General features: G+C 43.9%; 1 protein-coding gene across 4 annotated transcripts in view; it reads left to right on the plus strand.

Moving 5' to 3' along the window:
• The window catches only part of LOC141145227 (NXPE family member 1-like), a 452,066-nt gene extending 430,961 nt beyond the window's left edge, over positions 1–21,105 (plus strand). The window contains exon 6 of one of the 4 annotated variants that reach the window (XM_073631731.1): positions 18,807–20,246. In XM_073631731.1, coding sequence (XP_073487832.1) covers positions 18,807–19,345 — 539 coding nt within the window. In that variant the 3' untranslated portion in view covers positions 19,346–20,246. Of the gene's footprint in view, positions 1–18,806 lie in introns of all 4 variants that reach the window. The other 3 variants (XM_073631732.1, XM_073631730.1, XM_073631729.1) reach the window with 3 other exon arrangements.
• The last annotated feature ends 1,127 nt before the right edge of the window (positions 21,106–22,232 follow it).

Here is a 22,232-nt window from a genome sequence, read left to right on the forward strand (position 1 = left end):
CTCGAACTGTTTGACCACAGTGTAGGGTACTTGCTCCAGGAGGATGCCCAGCATTTAAAAGGCTCTGATGATGATACTGAGCTAGATGAAGGCAGTAATGTGAGCACGGACAGAGGGGGTGCCCAAGAAGGACAGCAATCTGGCAGCCATGCTCCCCCTGCTGCAGCATACTGCCAGGTTTGCTCCAGTGATGAGGAGGGAGGGGATGATGAGGTCACTGACTCAACGTGGGTGCCTGATAGGAGAGAGGAGGAGGAGGCACATCACCAACGAGGCAGGATGCCCTCCAGGGGCCAGCCTAAGGGCAGCACACTGACTGCATCACACCGCAAAGCTCCGCATGTGCAGGGTGCTGCTGTCTCTGCACGTTATTCCAAAAGTTCTTTGGTGTGGGCCTTTTTTGAGATGAGTGCATCAGATCGCACCACTGCTATTTGCAACATATGTCTCAAGCATATCTCGCGTGGCCAAAACATCTCCCGCGTGGGCACCAGACATATGACCAGACATATGTTGACCTGCCATGCAGATCGTTGGCAAGCGTATCTAAAAGACCCACACCAAAGAACAAAGAGGACCTCTCCTTGCTCCTCATCAGCTGAGATCTCCAACCCCACTATACCTTCAGTCCTCTCTGAGACCTGCACTGAGAGGAATGAAGGTGTAGAATTAGGTGTGTCACAGACAAGTACTTCTGGGCAATCTGCTTTCAGTACACCGACGTCAGATTGTTCCAGGCAAATTTCCCTGCCCCAGCTGCTGCACCGCCGAAAGAAGTTCGCTCCCAGCCATCCACATGCCCAGCGGTTGAATGCTAGCTTGGCAAAATTGCTAACACTTCAACTGCTGCCTTTTCAGTTGGTAGACTCTGCCCCCTTCTGTGAGTTTGTGGAATGTGCAGTTCCTCAGTGGCAGGTACCCAAACGCCATTTTTTCTCACGGAAGGCGATTCCGGCTCTCTACCGGCATGTGAAAGGCAATGTCCATGCCTCGCTGGACAGGGCGGTCAGCGGTAAGGTGCATATTACTGCTGACTCATGGTCCAGCAGGCATGGATAGGGACGTTACCTAAGTTTCACCGCACATTGGGTGACTCTGCTGGCAGCTGGGAAGGATGCAGGACAAGGTGCAGTAGTGTTGGAGGTTGTTCCGCCACCACGCCTCCAAAATGCCACTACTAATGATTGTGACACACCTCTCTCCTCCACCCCCTCCTCTTCTTCTTCCTCCATGGCCTCTTCCTGTGCTTTGTCCTCGGAACCAGCGGTGCTCTGTAGGCGTTCAAGGGGCTACGCAAGTATGCAGGCCAAAAGATGCCATGCGGTGCTTGAGCTGGTGTGCTTGGGGGACAGGAGCCACACTTGGGCAGAGGTTCTGTCAGCTCTGCAGGGACAGGTTCAGAGGTGGTTGACACCATGCCAACTTAAGGCAGGAATGGTGGTTTGCGACAATGGCACCAACCTCCTTTCTGCCCTCCGACAGGGATAAATGACCCATGTGCCCTGTTTGGCTCATGTCCTTAACTTGGTGGTGCAGCGGTTCTCTGGCAGGTACCCGGGCTTACAGGATGTCCTGAGGCAGGCCAGGAAAGTCTGTGTGCATTTCCGCCCGTCATATAATGCCAGTGCTCAGCTGGCAGACCTCCAAAAGGAGTTTAACCTGCCCAAGAACCGCCTAATCTGTGACATGCCCACCAGGTGGAACTCAACGTTGGCCATGCTGCAGCGGCTGCACACGCAGCAGAGGGCCATCAATGAGTACCTGTGCGACTATGGCACCAGGACAGGGTCAGGGGAGCTTGTTTTTTTTTCCCCACGCCAGTGGGCCATGATCAGGGATGCATGCACTGTCCTGTCACCATTTGAGGAGGCCACGAGGATGGTGAGCAGTGACAGTGCATGCATCAGTGACACTGTCCCCCTTGTCCACCTGTTGGAGCACACGCTGCGTGGAATAATGGACAGGGCACTTGAGGCAGAACAGAGGCAGGAAGAGGAGGACTTCCTTAGCTCTCAAGGCCCCCTTTATCCAGACAGTGTTCCTGCATGCCCACCGATCACACAGGAAGAGGACGAGGAGGAGGAGGAGGATTGTGCCAGTATGGAGGTGGAGCTTGGCACTCAGCATCAGCAGCAGTCTTTAAGGAATCAGTCCCAAGAAACACATGGACTTGTATGTGGCTGGGAGGAGGTGGCTGCGGACCATGTCGTCCTTAGTGACCCAGAGGACTCCGGACCGAATGCCTCAGCAAACCTACGCTGCATGGCCTCCCTGATCCTGCAAAGCCTGTGGAAGGATCCTCGTATTTGTGGTATCAAGGAGAAGGACCAATACTGGATGGCAACCCTCCTTGATCCACGTTACAAGGGTAAGGTTGCAGACCTTATCTTGCCGTCGCAGAGGGAACAGAGGATGAAACATCTTCAGGAGGCCTTGCAGAAAGGTCTGTGCAACGCGTTCCCAGAGACTGGGAGGTTACAAACTCCTGTTTCTGGACAACGTGTTGCTGAGGCTTCGGTCAGTCAAAGAAGGAGCGGTGGAGAAGGTGGCCGTCTGACCGATACGTTCAGGCAATTTTTTAGTCCGCAGCCCCAAGGTATGATCGGTTCCAGCAACCATCGCCAGCATCTGTATTACATGGTGCAGGAATACCTAGGGGCAAGATCTGACTTGGACACCTTTCCCACCGAAAATCCTCTGGGTTACTGGGTCTTGAGGATGGATCACTGGCCAGAGCTTGCACAGTATGCAACTGAGCTACTGGCCTGTCCTGCATCCAGCGTTCTTTCGGAATGCACATTCAGTGCTGCTGGAGGCTTTGTAACTGATCACAGGGTGCATCTGTCCACCGACTCGGTCGATCGACTGACCTTCATAAAAATGAATCAGTCTTGGATCACCACCAGCTACCAAGCACCTGATGCTGATGTAACCAAATAATTTTTTTTGAAATCTCAGATCCCTTCAAAGACTGCCTATGCTGATGCTGAGTGACTATCCTGAGTAATTATCCTCTTCCTCCTCAATGATCACGCTGATAGCTTGTAAGAACATTTTTTGGTTCTAGGCGCCGCCACCAGTGCCTAAGGCCCAATTTTTCAGTCCCTGTTTAACAGGGGCGTGTAATTACAATTTTTGATGCAATACTTTGCAGCAGGGCTCATTTCTGCATTCCAACTAGAGTACCTGTGAGGGGTTGCAGTGTTGTGGCACCAGCACCAGTGCCTAAGGCTCAATTTTTCAGCCCCTGTTTAACAGGGGCATGTAATTACAATTCTTGATCTAATATTTCACAGCAGGCCCGTTTCTGCGCCCACCAAGAGCGAGTGAGGATTTACAGTGTTGTGGCACCAGCACCACTACCACCACCAAAGGCCCAATTTTTCTGCCCCTGTTCAACAGAGGCATGTAATTACAAATCTTGATCTAATATTTCACATCAGGGCCCATTTCTGTGCCCACCAAGAGCGAGTGAGGACTTACAGTGTTGTGACACCAGCACCACCACCATCATCAAAGGCCCAATTTTTCTGCCCCTGTTCAACAGGGGCATGTAATTACAATTCTTGATCTAATATTTCACAGCAGGGCCCTGTGAGGACTTACAGTGTTGTGGCCACAACAACACCTAAGGCCCAAATTTCTGCTGAGTATATAGGGCAGGACCCTACTTTCAAACATCCAAGTTACAAACGACTTCTACTTGCAAACGGAAGGAGACAACAGGAAGTGAGATGAAATCTACCCCTAGGAAGGGAAATTCTCTCCTGTAAGAGTTAATATGGGAAAAACATTTCTCCTTTCCACTGATGCTTTATCACCAATCCTTGTTTCACAAAAAAACCCAAATTTTCAAAAAACATTTGTCATTGGGACAAAAAGTGAGGTGAAATCTTCTGAAGAGGAGCACAGACAGCAAAACAAATGTCACAGGGGTGATAACCCTTCCCTATGTTTTCCAAAAAGCTTAAAAAAGATTTTTTGGCTGGAGCTAAACACGTTAAAAATGTACCAGATCAAAATTACAAACAGATTCTACTTAACAACAAACCTACAGTCCCTGTCTTGTTTGCACCGCCTGTATACTGCTGTTCAGAGTACAGAGCCTGTATACTGCTGTTTCCTTTTTTAATTTGGGTGCGGGGTTCCCCTTAATATCCATACAAGACCCAAAGGCCTGGTAATGGACTGGGGGGTACCCATGCCGTTTGTGTCACTGATTTTCATCCATATTGCCAAGACCCGACATTACATCAAAGCTGCAAGCAGTTTTAAATTACTTTTAAATTACTTTTTTTCCTTTAAAAATTACATTTTGTGCAGGGACTGTTCTAAACACGGGAAACATGTGCCACTTTACAGACATACTATAGATACCCCCCAGGTACGATATTTAAAGGAATATTTCACTTTTTTTTTTTTTTACTTTAAGCATAATTAACCACTTGACGACCGCCTCACGCCGATTTACGTCGGCAAGGTGGCACGGACAGGCAAAATCACGTATATATACGTGATTTGCCTTCCGTGGGTGGGGGGTCCGATCGGACCCCCCCCCGGTGCCCGAGGCGGTCGTCTTTGGTCCCACGGCGATCGGAGATGAGGGGGAGGCCATCCGTTCGTGGCCCCCCCCTTGCGATCGCCGCCGGCCAATCAGATAACTTTAGCTGTATGCTAAACAGCAGCAAAGGAAATGATGTCATCTCTCCTCGGCTCGGTATTCCGTTGCAGCGCCGAGGAGAGAAGACATCACTGTGAGTGCACTAACACTACACACACAGTAGAACATGCCAGGCACACAAAACACCCCGATCCCCCCCCCGATCGCCCCCCGATCCCCCCCCCCTCCCTGTCACAAACTGACACCAGCAGTTTTTTGTTTTTTTTTTTTTTTTTTCTGATTACTGCATTGGTGTCAGTTTGTGACAGTTACAGTGTTGGGACAGTGAATATTACCCCCCTTTAGGTCTAGGATACCCCCCTAACCCCCCCTAATAAAGTTTTAACCCCTTGATCACCCCCTGTCACCAGTGTCGCTAAGCGATCATTTTTCTGATCGCTGTATTAGTGTCGCTGGTGACGCTAGTTAGGGACGTAAATATTTAGGTTCGCCGTCAGCGTTTTATAGCGACAGGGACCCCCATATACTATCTAATAAATGTTTTAACCCCTTGATGGCCCCCTAGTTAACCCTTTCACCACTGATCACCGTATAAGTGTTACGGGTAACGCTGGTTAGTTTGTTTATTTTTTTTAGTGTGAGGGCACCCGCCGTTTATTACCGAATAAAGGTTTAGCCCCCTGATCGCCCGGCGGTGATATGCGTCGCCCCAGGCAGCGTCAGATTAGCGCCAGTACCGCTAACACCCACGCACGCAGCATACGCCTCCCTTAGTGGTATAGTATCTGATCGGATCAATATCTGATCCGATCAGATCTATACTAGCGTCCCCAGCAGTTTAGGGTTCCCAAAAACACAGTGTTAGCGGGATCAGCCCAGATACCTGCTAGCACCTGCGTTTTGCCCCTCCGCCCGGCCCAGCTCAGCCCACCCAAGTGCAGTATCGATCGATCACTGTCACTTACAAAACACTAAACGCATAACTGCAGCGTTCGCAGAGTCAGGCCTGATCCCTGCGATCGCTAACAGTTTTTTTGGTAGTATTTTGGTGAACTGGCAAGCACCAGCCCCAAGCAGCGTCAGATTAGCGCCAGTACCGCTAACACCCACGCATGCAGCATACGCCTCCCTTAGTGGTATAGTATCTGAACGGATCAATATCTGATCCGATCAGATCTATACTAGCGTCCCCAGCAGTTTAGGGTTCCCAAAAACGCAGTGTTAGCGGGATCAGACCAGATACCTGCTAGCACCTGCGTTTTGCCCCTCCGCCCGGCCCAGCCCAGCCCACCCAAGTGCAGTATCGATCGATCACTGACACTTACAAAACACTAAATGCATAACTGCAGCGTTCGCAGAGTCAGGCCTGATCCCTGCGATCGCTAACAGTTTTTTTGGTAGTATTTTGGTGAACTGGCAAGCACCAGCCCCAAGCAGCGTCAGATTAGCGCCAGTACCGCTAACACCCACGCATGCAGCATACGCCTCCCTTAGTGGTATAGTATCTGAACGGATCAATATCTGATCCGATCAGATCTATACTAGCGTCCCCAGCAGTCTAGGGTTCCCAAAAACGCAGTGTTAGCGGGATCAGCCCAGATACCTGCTAGCACCTGCATTTTGCCCCTCTGCCCGGCCCAGCCCACCCAAGTGCAGTATCGATCGATCACTGTCACTTACAAAACACTAAACTAAACTGCAGCGTTCGCAGAGTCAGGCCTGATCCCTGCGATCGCTAACAGTTTTTTTGGTAGCTTTTTATTGAACTGGCAAGCGCCAGCGGCCTAGTACACCCCGGTCGTAGTCAAACCAGCACTGCAGTAACACTTGGTGACGTGGCGAGTCCCATAAGTGCAGTTCAAGCTGGTGAGGTGGCAAGCACAAGTAGTGTCCCGCTGCCACCAAAAAGACAAACACAGGCCCATCGTGCCCATAGTGCCCTTCCTGCTGCATTCGCCAATCCTAATTGGGAACCCACCACTTCTGCAGCACCCGTACTTCCCCCATTCACATCCCCAACCAAATGCAGTCGGCTGCATGAGAGGCATTTTCTTTATGTCCTCCCGAGTACCCCTACCCAACGCCCCCCAAAAAAGATGTTATGTCTGCAGCAAGCGCGGATATAGGCGTGACACCCGCTATTATTGTCCCTCCTGTCCTGACAATCCTGGTCTTTGCATTGGTGAATGTTTTGAACGCTACCATTCACTAGTTGAGTATTAGCGTAGGGTACAGCATTGCACAGACTAGGCACACTTTCACAGGGTCTCCCAAGATGCCATCGCATTTTGAGAGACTCGAACCTGGAACCGGTTACCGTTATAAAAGTTAGTTACAAAAAAAGTGTAAAAAAAAAAAAAAAATATATAAAATAAAAAAAAATAGTTGTCGTTTTATTGTTCTCTTTCTCTCTATTCTCTCTCTCTTGTTCTGCTCTTTTTTACTGTATTCTATTCTGCAATGTTTTATTGTTATTATGTTTTATCATGTTTGTTTTTCAGGTATGTAATTATTTATACTTTACCGTTTACTGTGCTTTATTGTTAACCATTTTTTTGTCTTCAGGTACGCCATTCACGACTTTGAATGGTTATACCAGAATGATGCCTGCAGGTTTAGGTATCATCTTGGTATCATTCTTTTCAGCCAGTGGTCGGCTTTCATGTAAAAGCAATCCTAGCGGCTAATTAGCCTCTAGACTGCTTTTACAAGCCGTGGGAGGGAATCCCCCCCCCACCGTCTTCCGTGTTTTTCTCTGGCTCTCCTGTCTCAACAGGGACTATAAATAAATAAGGAACCGCGCTACGTGCATAAATGTGAAGATGTGAAAAATAAATGAATCGTAAGTGACAAAGATTGAGTAAAATCCTGCTGCTAAACACTATAACCTCGATATAAGGCAAAGATCAAATATACAGCAATCAGTGTAGCGCTGGACATAAGAGTGTAACTGGTGATTAGAAATTGGTGCACAATCTCTGATAATGCTAGGGTGTAATGCCGAATAAACAATGTAAATACACCAAAAATAATCATCTAAAGCTTATATCTATACAATACATAGTGATATTCCTTTTAAATATGGGACCATGCCAGAAATAGGTATGTGTGAAAAGAATAATAAAAGTGAAAAATAAAATAAAAAGTTCAAAAAAGTGTCCCAAATAACAATGTGTAAATAACCAAATAACTCCTGTCTCAACAGGGAACCTGAGAATGCAGCCGGTGATTCAGCCAGCTGACCATAGAGCTGATCAGAGACCAGAGTGGCTCCAAACATCTCTATGGCCTAAGAAACCGGAAGCTACGAGCATTTTATGACTTAGATTTCGCCAGATGTAAATAGCGCCATTGGGAAATTGGGGAAGCATTTTATCACACCGATCTTGGTGTCATCAGATGCTTTGAGGGCAGAGGAGAGATCTAGGGTCTAATAGACCCCAATTTTTTCAAAAAAGAGTACCTGTCACTACCTATTGCTATCATATAGGATATTTACATTCCCCGAGATAACAATAAAAATGATTTAAAAAAAAAAAAAAATGAAAGGAACAGTTTAAAAATAAGATAAAAAAGCAAAAAAATAATAAAGAAAAAAAAAAAAAAAAAAAAAAAAAAGCACCCCTGTCGCCCCCTGCTCTCGCGCTAAGGCGAACGCAAGCGGCGGTCTGTCGTCAAACGTAAACAGCAATTGCACCATGCATGTGAGGTATTGCCGCGAAGGTCAGATCGAGGGCAGTAATTTTTGCAGTAGACCTCCTCTGTAAATCTAAAGTGGTAACCTGTAAAGGCTTTTAAAGGCTTTTAAAAATGTATTTATTTTGTTGCCACTGCACGTTTGTGCGCAATTTTAAAGCATGTCATGTTTGGTATCCATGTACTCAGCCTAAGATCATCTTTTTTATTTCATCAAACATTTGGGCAATATAGTGTGTTTTAGTGCATTAAAATTTAAAAAAGTGTGTTTTTTCCCCAAAAAATGCGTTTGAAAAATCGCTGCGCAAATACTGTGTGAAAAAAAAAAATGAAACACCCACCATTTAAATCTGTAGGGCATTTGCTTTAAAAAAATATATAATATTTGGGGGTTCAAAGAAATTTTTTGGGGAAAAAAAATATCTTTTTCATGTAAACAAAAAGTGTCAGAAAGGGCTTTGTCTTCAAGTGGTTAGAAGAGTGAGTGATGTGTGACATAAGCTTCTAAATGTTGTGCATAAAATGCCAGGACAGTTCAAACCCCCCCCAAATGACCCCATTTTGGAAAGTAGACACCCCAAGCTATTTGCTGAGAGGCATGTCGAGTCCATGGAATATTTTATATTGCGACACAAGTTGCGGGAAAGAGACAAATTTTTTTTTTTTTTTTTGCACAAAGTTGTCACTAAATGATATATTGCTCAAACATGCCATGGGAATATGTGAAATTACACCCCAAAATACATTCTGCTGCTTCTCCTGAGTACGGGGATACCACATGTGTGAGACTTTTTGGGAGCCTAGCCGCGTACGGGACCCTGAAAACCAAGCACCGCCTTCAGGCTTTCTAAGGGCGTGAATTTTTGATTTCACTCTTCACTGCCTATCACAGTTTTGGAGGCCATGGAATGCCCAGATGGCACAAAACCCCCCCAAATGACCCCATTTTGGAAAGTAGACACCCCAAGCTATTTGCTGAGAGGTATAGTGAGTATTTTGCAGACCTCACTTTTTGTCACAAAGTTTTGAAAATTGAAAAAAGAAAAAAAAAAAAGTTTTTTCTTGTCTTTCTTCATTTTCAAAAACAAATGAGAGCTGCAAAATACTCACCATGCCTCTCAGCAAATAGCTTGGGGTGTCTACTTTCCAAAATGGGGTCATTTGGGGGGTTTGTGCCACCTGGGCATTCCATGGCCTCCGAAACTGTGATAGGCAGTGAAGAGTGAAATCAAAAATTTTCACCCTTAGAAATCCTGAAGGCGGTGCTTGGTTTTCGGGGCCCCGTACGCGGCTAGGCTCCCAAAAAGTCCCACACATGTGGTATCCCCATACTCAGGAGAAGCAGATAAATGTATTTTGGGGTGCAATTCCACATATGCCCATGGCCTGTGTGAGCAATATATCATTTAGTGACAACTTTGTGCAAAAAAAAAAAAAAAAAGTGTCACTTTCCCGCAACTTGTGTCAAAATATAAAATATTCCATGGACTCAATATGCCTCTCAGCAAATAGCTTGGGGTGTCTACTTTCCAAAATGGGGTCATTTGGGGGGGGTTTGTGCCACCTGGGCATTCCATGGCCTCCGAAACGGTGATAGGCAGTGAAGAGTAAAATCAAAAATTCACGCCCTTAAAAACGCTGAAGGCGGTGATTGGTTTTCGGGGCCCCGTACGCGGCTAAGCTCCCAAAAAGTCCCACACATGTGGTATCCCCATACTCAGGAGAAGCAGCTAAATGTATTTTGGGGTGCAATTCCACATAGGCCCATGGCCTGTGTGAGCAATATATCATTTAGTGACAACTTTTTGTAAATATTTTTTTTTTTTTTGTCATTATTCAATCACTTGGGACAAAAAAAATAAATATTCAATGGGTTCAACATGCCTCTCAGCAATTTCCTTGGGGTGTCTACTTTCCAAAATGGGGTCATTTGGGGGGGGGGGTTTTACTGCCTTGCCATTTTAGCACCTCAAGAAATGACATAGGCAGTCATAAACTAAAAGCTGTGTAAATTACAGAAAATGTACCCTAGTTTGTAGACGCTATAACTTTTGCGCAAACCAATAAATATATGCTTATTGACATTTTTTTTTACCAAAGACATGTGGCCGAATACATTTTGGCCTAAATGTATGACTAAAATTTAGTTTATTGGATTTTTTTTATAACAAAAAGTAGAAAATATCATTTTTTTTCAAAAGTTTCGGTCTTTTTCCGTTTATAGCGCAAAAAATAAAAACTGCAGAGGTGATCAAATACCATCAAAAGAAAGCTCTATTTGTGGGAAGAAAAGGACGCAAATTTCGTTTGGGTACAGCATTGCATGACCGCGCAATTAGCAGTTAAAGCGACGCAGTGCCAAATTGGAAAAAGACCTCTGGTCCTTAGGCAGCATAATGGTCCGGGGCTCAAGTGGTTAAAATCACTGCTCCCAAAAAAACGTCCGTTTTTAAAACTTTTTTTTGCATTGATACATGTCACCTGGGGCAGGACCCGGGTCCCCAAACCCTTTTTAGGACAATACCATTCAAATTAGCCTTTAAAATGAGCACTTTTGATTTCCAACGTTCGAGTCCCATAGACGTCAACGGGGTTCTAACGTTTGTGCGAATTTTCAGTCCGTTCGCAGGTTCTGGTGCGAACCGAACCAGGGGGGGGGTTCGGCTCATCCCTATTCTTACTATAACTGTGGCCATGCTATGGACAATAAAGTAGAAGTCTGGTCAAAATCTAACTAAACCTAAACCTGTTCCCACCCCCATTCTAAGCCCTATGTTACCTACCCTGTAAAGGAAAGATGTGTATACTTACCTAATCTAAGGGTGCTCCAGTCCGATCACATGACTGAAATCCCAGCCCTGGCTTCACTTTAGAGGAGGGACTGCTGCCATAACAACAATATTCCTCTTCAAACAGCCGACGTATAACAACAGCGGGCAGTCCACAAGTGGTTAAAGTATATACATGTTCTAAACAAAATTAAATGCACTAATAATTTATCCCCTATCCTTACTAAATTCCAACTTAAGAGCATGGCATGGACTAAGTTGGCCTTATCGATGGTAGGTCAAGCAAACCTTATAAAAATGTTCTGGGCCCCTCAATTATTATATATTTTTCACAACTCACCGATATGGATACCTCTCAAATGGTTCAAAAAAATAGAATCAATTTTTCGAAGGTTATTATGGAAAGGAAAAAATACCAGGATTAGACTATCAATTCTCCAGAGAGAAAGGGATGGGGGCGGATTGGCGATACCTCAGCCTAGACTTTACTTCATAGCCGCCCAGCTTCAGCAATTTGCTGGCTGGGGAGTTGTGAACTGGGTGGACATTATACAGGCCCTACTGCTAAGTAATAGCTCTCACTACAACCTCCTGACCCAGTTGGAATCTGCGGCCTTTGTTCATACCTGTAGGAGCCCAATAATGGCACTCATGAATAGAGTTTGGAAGGAAATGAGGAGTATAATGAAATATGAAGGTGCCTCGGAGTATTCACCACTTTGGGGGAATAGGCAATATAAAGAACTAGGTAAACTGGAGGTATTTGAAAGCTGGCGCTCTAAGGGCCTCCAATATATCACACAGTTGTACTCACATAATACTCTACGCTCCTTTCAGGATTTACAAGAATCTTTTCATTTACCCCATCATAGTTTTTTTTTAATACTTACAACTAAGACACGCGGTCCAATCCCAGTTTAAAGGGGAAAAGAAAGAGATAAAACCAATGCCACTTATAACTTTATTAGCACGGATGATTGAAAAAAAAGGCTTGATCTCATCTCTGTATGCTTCAACTTACGAGATCATATCGAGATGAGGGTGTTTGCCCGGGCAGAAGAGGGTGGGAGCTCGATATAGGGGACATTTCAGATGCTACTTGGCAAACAATATTAGAAAGGGTACCCCTAGTTTCATTATCACCAGCACAATGTCTGACCCAATTATTTATAATATACAGGGTATATAGAACACCGGTCAAACTATTTAAGTGGGGTAGGCGTGATTCCCCGGATTGTCCATGGTGCCAAAAATCACCTGCTGATTTAATACATATGTTGTGGAACTGTCCTAAACTGGTTAAATATTGGCGAGAGGTAGTAAATACAATTAACAAAACCTTTAATACATATATCCATAGGGACCCTAAAATATGCCTGCTTGGCTACCTTGATGTAGAACTTATGCCCCATGAGATTCTGATACTAATTAGCAGACTACTGTTTATGGCAGGAAAGCTAATTGCCCTAAGGTGGATATCTCTGAGTGCACCTTCTTTTGAGGAATGGCGCCTTCAGGTAAACGACAATATTCTGAAGGAACAACAGATCTATTGTAACAGAGGCATACCCAATTACCTGTACAAACTGTGGAAACCATGGATTTCGGTTCCACGTTAGCCCCATCCTCACTGGCTTTTGCTGATCCTTAGAAGGATGGGCAAGCATAATTATGGATAGTAAAAATGGTACCAGACGGAATATGAAGGTAGAGGGTAAAATCAGCGGGTAGAGAAGAAACTATGGACTTAAGCAGCCGGCAGAGGTAACTTTTACATAGGTACAGTAAGTTAGAATATTACAGTGGGCAGGAAATGGAACGTCTTCTGACTTGCTTGTGGTGGGGTGTGTTTTTTTTTGGGTTTTTTTTGGTATGTTTATGATTATGTTGTTATTATTTGTGGTTAAATACTTGTTATGTGGATTAGAGAATATATGTAAGAAAAAGATAGAAAAACTCAGAATTTGCCATCGATTGACCATATGTAAGGTATTAGAAATAAGGAATTTATGGACAAACTGTATAAGTGATAAGTACTATATCCAATAATAATGTATTTTGGTTTGTAATGATGAAAAATTTATAATAAAGAACTAATATACAAAAAAAAAACAAAAAACAAACAAACAAACAGTAAATGCACTTTAAAACAAGCTCTCACGGCCCACTGTAGCTGAAGACACTGTGGAGTAATTAATCATTAGCGATGGACTAAATATACCTGGGTTTGGTTCAGGGTGGGTTTGCAGAATGTTGCGGTGCCGAATCCAAACCCTATTGAAGTCAAAGGAAGCTGAATCTTGGAAAAACGTATTGCGCATTTTCTAAGGAAAAAAGAATGGAGATATTCTGTTTGGCAGGAGCAATGATTTTAATAATGTTTAAAGTAAAATATTAAATGCACATGTAGCAGGGAGCTGGCTATCTTACCTGCAGTATCAAAAGACACATCATTACATCCTGCCAATAGAGTGATTGAGTGACCAGGAAGCAAAGCATATAGGGAAATGTAGTTCTAGAACTCACGTTTCACATTAAGATTAGACTGTATGGAACTACAAAAGGCCAGCATGCTCTGAAAGCAGGAAAGGAGAGACTCCATTTTGATTTTCTGAGCAGAATTCAGACAGCACGAGGTGGAGGAAGATATCAGACCTGAGGGAGAGATGCTGTCTCTCAGGTGATTTTGCCGTGCGATTTAGGCCTTTGCCGCCAGTCGGGACATCCAGCCTGAGATGGGGGGTCCCAGGTGCACATCCAGACACACCTGCACCGATGGTGAAGCGTTCCAGTGTGAGGTGACCAATCGGGTTGCTAGGAGAGCCTGCTGTTCCAGGATGTTCGTTTGGGCCTTGACCACAGGGTTGGGTGAGGGTGCTTTTGCCCATTTGCAGAAACAGAGACACTGCACCACAGAAGAAGTTAAATGGACACCGTATACAGACGTCATTGCTCTTAGTCATCTTGCTGACACTTGTAGTGCCACAGGGCTAAATGATAAGGCCATTCATTTCCAGGGACACTGTATACAGACACCATTGTCCTTTCACCTTGCTGAGAAAGATCCTGCCTTCTTCACTTGATAATCCGGGCCAGTTGTGGTGTTTGGCCCTGCTATTCAGGAGTTTAAGTGCACCAACAAAAGTGGCTAGCTGAAGACACACAGTTTTATCTGTTCTTCAAAAGGACTGAAGCTACTAGTGCCATACGGACCCGCACATACTGTACATATTCAGGGCTCTGTATATGCAGTGGGTGTGTGGAACAGTTTATCTATGAAGTTAAGCCATTACATGTTGATTTGAATAAAGTGTTTAACCACTTGCCTACCAGGCACTTACACTCCCTCTCTGCCCAAGCCATTGTTCAGCTTTCAGCGCTGTCGCACTTTGAATGACAATTGCGCGGTCATGCAACACTATACCCAAACAAATTTTTATAATTTTCTTCACACAAATAGAGCTTTCTTTTGGTGGTATTTAATCACTACTGTTTTTTTTATTTTTTACAAAAAAATGACCAAAAATTTTGAAAAAAAAATGTTTTTTACTTTTTTTCTGTCAGTAAATTTTGTAACTAAGTAATTTTTCGCCTTCACTGATGTGCGCTGATGAGGCGGCACTGATAGGCTGAACTGGTGGGCATTGATGAGGTGGCACTTATGGGCACTGATGAGGTGGCACTGATGAGGAGGCACTAATATGCTGCACTTATGGGCACTGATAGGTGACACTGATGAGCACTGATAGGTGGCACTGATGGGCACTGTTGGGTGGCACTGGTGGCCACTAATAGACAGCACTGGTGGGCACTGATAGGCGGCACTGGTGGACACTGATAGGCACACTGGCGGGCACGGATAGGTGGTACAGATGCACACTGATGGGCATTGATGGGTGGCACTGATGGGCGACACTGATGGGCATTGATCGACAGCAGTGATGGGCATTGATGGGCAGCACTGATAGGTGGCACTGATTGCCAGCACTAACTGGCATTGCTAATGGGCACTGATTGATAGGACTTGTGGGCAGTGATGGGCACTGATTGCTGCCACTGGTGGCCACTGTAGGCTGGCATTGGTGGGCACTGTTTTTGTGACACTGTATTTGTTGTAATCAGGGCACTGATGATCAGTTAAAGTTGGGCCTTTGCTGTCAGGGGACAGAAGAAAGAGGCCATGACACAAAGAGGTTCATTCCTCTGCTCTCCTCCTGCCTGGACTCATAGCGCCAACCTGAGTAAAGGTAACCAATCTGATATGGATTGCCATATTGTGATTTATTTGCCATGTAAGTGTGCCTATGCTTTTGGGTTTATCCTTAGGTTTTGAATCCCCTGAAAGCAGCCTGAATATAGTATTGAGCTATAGCGGTCATCACCTCAGTTATTGCTCTCTCGTTGCATTACTTGAACATATATAATGTTACTGTTTGTTACTTTTCAACAGAAATATTGCAGTAAAGACAGTTTCTGTGTTTTATCATAATGTGTGTGTTTTTCATTGGTTTTTGCACTTACACTATTGCCAGGTGTGCCAGAGGGGGGTGAAACTGTTACTGGACTGAACAAACTCAAGCGGCTGCTTCGGGGGTAGCGCTACACACATTTCCTTTAACCACTTGCCTACTAGGCACTTTCACCCCCTTCCTGACCAGGCCAATTTTCAGCTTTCAGCGCTCTCACGCTTGGAATGACAATTGTGCGGTCATGCAACACTGTACCAGTGTACAAACAAAATAAGACCAACAATTTTGAAAACAAAACTTTTTCTTTGTTTCTGTTATAACATTTTGAAAATAATTTTTTTTTTTTCTTCACTGATGTGCGCTGATGAGGTTGCACTGATGAGCACTGATGAGCACTGATGAGGCTGTACTGATGGGCGCTGATAAGCTGCACTGATGAGCACTGAGGCATTGATAAGGTTGCAGTGATAAGGCTGCAGTGATAAGGTGGCACTGATGGGCACTGATATGCTGCACTGATGGGCACTGATATGCTGCACTGATGGATACTGATTGGCACTTATGGAGCTGCATGGATAATCAGGGCACTGATCAGTGTAAATGTCCCCTGTCACAGGAAACCGGTTATCATATTTCCTTTCCTCACACACTGACAGCGCTGAGGAAAGAAAATGCATTTGTTTACATGCAATGAGCTGTGATTGCACATAGCTGATCACATGGTAAAGGGCCGCTATGATTGGCCCTTTACCCCAATCTGTGATCAGCTCTATCCAAAGGACGCAGTGATCACAGAACGTGACAGCTTTTTTGTTTTTTTCTTTCGCCAAAGTAGGCGGGCCTCATTCATCATGGCTAACAAGGATCTGCATCGCTGGACAACATGACTGGTGATGGATTTATATTGTGGGGCATTTTCAGGGATTTTTATTTTTTAATAAAGGACTTGGGGAAAATAATGTCTTGGTTTACTATTTATGTATTGTTTTTGTGGATAAGCAAATTCACATGGTGTGGGGGCAGGAGGCTTCAAAATTCCAATTCACCCCTTCCAACAGTGAATTGGCAGCCTTCCAGTCTCCTATCTTCTAATGTAAACACAGAGAAGGTGTTCTGGGAGAGCTGAGCTGCAGTGAAAATTACTTTAGTGCTGCTTCTGCTGTAAACTTTGAGGATGAAGTGTTCCACAGTGCCTGAGGCAACAGAGGTCTGTGAAAGCTTTTTTTTATGGTGTATTTACTGCTTAAGTATGTATAAATAGTTGAATGCCAGTAGCCTAGCTACAATTTAAGTACATAGAACTGTTTACTTAAAGGCTAACCTTTTCCCAAATGTTACATGTTAGACCTGTATTTAGGGTGTAACATGATGCAAATGGGACCCCCCCCCTCCACTGATCACGGCTGCAATGCTTTGCGGGCTTAGTTGCAAAAAAATAACTACACATTTTTTCTTGCAAATATATATGCATTTATTATTTTTCCCATTGGTGTCCTCTTCTGAAAATACCAGCTAACAAGTTGTCATGCTGCTGCAATGACTTTAATAATTTTTTGCATTGCTGAATTGCAGATAAGAGGTTTTTGCTTTCTAATCTACAAGATTGTTCCAGGTTAGTTAGAAGGTTACGGTACTGAAGCCGTAGATAGATAAACTCTGTATTTCTCTTAGTGAAATTTTTAATCTGGGAACCAAATAGCAACTCATCTCACCTTAGGTGTTAGATTATGAAAGCTGATTAAGCTGGGGAAACTAAATTCCCGCAGTCACCAGGGAGAAAATGTGCAGGCTGCCAATGGTGCTCATCCGAAGCCATGCATGTATAAAATCAAAGACGTGCTGCCCTCCCATACAGCCAACCTAGTGTAAATGTAAAAATGGCCTCAGCCCATGAGTTTCAGCCACGCCCCCTGAGGTTTTGCTCCACCCACCAAAGCTTCATAATAGGACCTATGATTAATTTCTTTTGGGTGGAGCAAAACATCGGGGGCGTGGTTTTGGCGGAGACTCATGGGCTGAAGCCATTTCTAAGTTTACACTAGGTTGGCTGCAGTGGCAGCTGGTGGCTCGTGGTCATTTTTTGTGGGGGGGCGGCAAACAATGCACCCACAGCCACCCCCCCCAATCAGTTCATTCATACACCAGCCCTGGCCATCCAGCCATGCGTCTCCTTCCTCCTCCTAGGCGGCAAAACGGATCGCTTTTCCTCTCTGCCAGTCGGGTGATGGGTCTCAGGACCCACGTTCCTTATTAACTGGAAGGAGAATCAGGAAGACAGTAGCCAAAAATGTATTTGCTATTGTCCCACAACTGGGTGGGCTCAGGGCGCAGTGCTCTGCGTCCCGAGCCCACCCTTTTTTTAAGCCAATTGGAGCCTCGGGCTCTAATCACATGCTTCTAAAAAAAAAAAAGCCCATTGGGATCCATGCGTCTGGCGCCCCTGTGCCCCATATGGACGGGCTGCCACTGGTTGGCTTATGGGAGTGCAATGCTTCTCTGATTTTATACATCAACTCAACACATCGCTGGTGTTGCTACTGCTACTGTACTGCTACTTTTTTAAAACTAGCAACTACCTAGTCTTTTCTGTTTTTTTTATCACAGTAATCCTGCAATGATGTTTCTTTTAATTTATCCTTTTTATCCTGCTGGGTTTTCAATGTTTTTGACGATATTGAAGTATTTGTTTCATGGTCTGCTTCTTGTACACATTTATGACTTACAGCATTGCATGGAATAACCGTATTGCTGCGTAAAGCATTGTTAAATTGCAGCAAAATGTTGATACTTTGCTGTACCTGAGAAAAGTTTGTTTAAGGAGAGATATATTTTTACTTTTTAATCAGTAATTTTTCTTCTCTGTCCAAGATGCCAATGATGCTAATCCTTTTAAGAAATCCAGAGAATCCAATGTATCCCATTGTGCTTAGGATAATATAGTTTTCTATCCTATTTTCATGTGGAAAATTTTCAAGATGTTTTTCAGTTCAAAAGGTGTAAGATATGTGAGGGAGACATATATCCGGGAAAATTTTTTGTATGATCTTATTTCATAATTTTAAATCCATGTCAAATAAGGCAAATTGCCAGATTTTAGGATGTTTTTCCATCTCTGGTACTATGTTATCTAATTGTTTACCCGCATTTTTTAATCTAGTAGTAAGCATTTAGATTTCCAAAGCCTACCAAAATTTTCACAGTAAAATTTTTTTTTTTTTGTTTGTTTTCTAGACATAAAATTTCTCAATGTCTATGAAGGAGGATGGTCACAAAAGCATTTAGGCGTTGACACTGAAAGAAATATCCATGTTCTTTGGAAACATCATGCAAGGCCATTTATTTATGTTGGATTCACAACCCTCACAGAGGAGCGCACTATTCCACGTGAAATTGACTTAATAGGAGGAAATCCGTACACTGTGATTGCTTTCAATATTGGGGTGCATTTTAGATTATTCCCTGTGCATCACTACATTAAAAGGCTGTACAATATCCGACGTGCCATAGAGCGCCTGCTTCTGAGAAGCCCAGAAACGAAAGTTATCATCAAGACAGAGAATACAAGTGAGATGGGAGGAGAATTTGAAGGAATGAGTGATTTCCATGCATATGTTCACTATCTCATTATGGAAATTATCTTTAAAGACATCAATGTTGGTTTTATAAATGGTTGGGATATGACTACTGCATTTAATTACAATCGGTTTCATCCTCCAGAAGCATATGTAAGAAATGAGATCAACATGCTAATGACATACACCTGTAGCTGAAATGTGAAATAAAGATTTGTCGTCATTGTTTTATTTTCCCAATTTTGCATCATACTAGAGGTGAAGTAGGAATATAATAGCTACTGTGCCATTTAGAAAATCTGAACAGAATGCTGAAAATCACTGGCACCCTTTGCTGCCCAGCATATGTTCCTGTCTCAACCCAGCTCTATGATTTTAACTACATTGCCTGGACATACCTATAATTTCCTAATTGTTTTTTAGCAGGGCCATTGGGCTGATTTACTAAAGACAAATAGACTTTGCAAGCGAAGCTGCACTTCGCAAGAGAATTTGCCCCAGAGCTTAGTGAATGAGGTGATGTTCTAATGATTTCCATAATCCAATTGTGGACAAGCAAAAATGCTGTTTGTTTTTTTTCCTTGAACATGATTGAGTAGTTTTTGACAAAGTGAAGCTTCATCATATTCACTAAGCTCTGGTGCAAGTTTTTTTGCAAAATGAATAGCTTATTTGCCTCTAATAAATCAATACTATAATGCACTTTAACCATACAGTTGCTAATTGCGAGTGAATCTGCAATAGTGAGTGGATCCACAAGGCTCACGCTCCACGATCCTGGGCACGAGATCTGAGCCCAACTGATGACCAGGCTTGGTCACTGTGACACTTCCATCATCAGGAGGGCTTCAATCGGGACATCCGTGACACCTTCCTGCTATGGGTCACTCCTGCCCTCTGGTCGGGTGAGCAGACCTATATGGTCCTTGACTGTCTATTAGCTAACCAGTCTCGCCATTCATGTTCTTTAGCTACTTTCACTATATGGCCTACCTGCACAGACTGTTTTACAGAGCTAACCCCTGTTTATATGGTCCGGTCTGAGTAAACGGCCCTGAGGAATTGACATCCTGTGGCTACTCTATACAATGTAATACACAGTGATTGTTTACCAGCAGTCCATTTTCTCCATGGTTGTTTAATTTTGCCATCTAAGGATTCAGGGGGGGTCATTTACTATAGAGCTCTGGCGCTAATTAGCGCTAATTCATGCTAATTCGCTGTAATTAGCGCTAATTAGCGCTAATTAGTGCGAAAATGGTATTCACTATAGCGCTGGTGAGAAAATACTCCCAAAATCGAATTTACTACAGTTCCCTGAAACCAAATAGTGCCCAAACCCTTACTCTGCTCAAACCTGGAGAATTGCACATGGAAATAATATTTAGAGCATGATATAATTGCCTAAATGGTACTGAACTATGCGGTATATTATTTAAAGATAATCTGCTTTTAAACTGTGTGAAAAAGTGATTTCTACGCTGAAATATCTTTAAAAGTCTGAGAAGTGAAAAATTCCCCATTTTGGACAGCTAGGTGCCAACACAACTGAGCATGCTCAGACCTGAAAATAACTCTAATTTTAACTCAAGTGTCTTTTTTAGCCGGCGCTATAGTAAATACCAAAATGAGAGCTAATTAGAGAGCATTTTTTTCAAATGAAAATCTGCTCTATTCTAGTCCAAATGAAGTATTAGGCCCCTTTCACACGAGGCAGACTCCGTTTCCACGGAGCCCGCCTCGGTCCGCCGGCTCAGCGGGAGATCAGTCCGTTGATCTCCGCTGAGCCGGCGGATGACAGGTCCCTCTCTGCTCACTGAGCGGGGAGGGGCTTGTCAGGCGCCGCTGCCGCCTATGGAGGGATCGGATGAAAACGGACAGCATGTCCGTTTTCATCAGATCTCACCCGATCCGATCCGCCAGCGACGGACCTGGACGTAGGGCCATCCATCTGCTTTTAGCGGATCGGACGGGGTCGGATGTCAGCGGACATGTCTCCGCTGACATCTGTCGCTCCATAGGCTAACATGGAGTGCCCGTTCAGGACCGCTGTCAAAACTGACAGGCGGACCTGAATGGTCCAATCGTGTGAAAGGGGCCTAAACCATTGATTCTAATGGAACAATTGTAACTTTCACAAAAAAAACCTTTTAATGTTGAGATGAAATGTATCTTTCTGAAATAAAGATACATTTGTGAAATAAATTTTCCTTTGCAACATTGTTGCTTCTACTTAAAATATTTTGATTTTAAGAATACTAGAATGTGGAATGTTTTGATGTTTTGGTAAAATATATTTTTCTCTGTCACTTTCACTTGTTACTCTCCATCTCACAACAATCTTTACCCCAAACTCACACAGGTGTCTTTACAATCCACAAACAATACCATTGCTGATGCAAAATGTAAAATGAATCACAAGTTTTTGTGCCTTTTATTATTTCCAAATATTCATAATTTGAGCCCAAAAAATGTGATATGTGTACCAACATCAGAAATCAAAATGTAATTCCCAAAAATTTGAGGGTAATATTCTACTCTCACCCACAAAAAAACACCAAATATCACAGAATAAATCAAGAAGAATAACTCTTGAGTAATGTAATTCCATCACTTGTGTGTCCAAAGAAATGCAGTATTTATGTGTTTTTATGTGTAGTTATGTGTAGTTATGTGTAGGGGGCTCTCACATGTGGCAGCTCTGTGGCTTAGAGGTTAGAACTTCTGCTTAGCATCCCTGAGTGTACGGGTTCAGATCCCAACCATGTTGCTTCATGTAGAGAAGTTGTCTCATCTATTAGGTCCTATAACTATGTCTAAATGTAGTATTTATGTGTAGGAGGCTTCCACTAGCATTGTAAGTCTTTTACAGATACACTATTTAGCCAAAAGTATTGGGACGCCTGCCTTTACACACACATGAACTTTAATGGCAGCCCAGTCTTAGTCCGTAGGGTTAAAATTTGATTTGGCCCACCCTTTGCAGCTAGAACAGCTTCTGGGAAGGCTGTCCACAAGGTTTAGTGTGCCTATGGGAATGTTTGATCATTCTTCCAGAAGTGCATTTGTGAGGCCAGGCACTGAT

Source organism: Aquarana catesbeiana, linkage group LG05 (genome assembly GCF_042186555.1).
Source record: "Aquarana catesbeiana isolate 2022-GZ linkage group LG05, ASM4218655v1, whole genome shotgun sequence".
Taxonomy (NCBI): domain Eukaryota; kingdom Metazoa; phylum Chordata; class Amphibia; order Anura; family Ranidae; genus Aquarana; species Aquarana catesbeiana.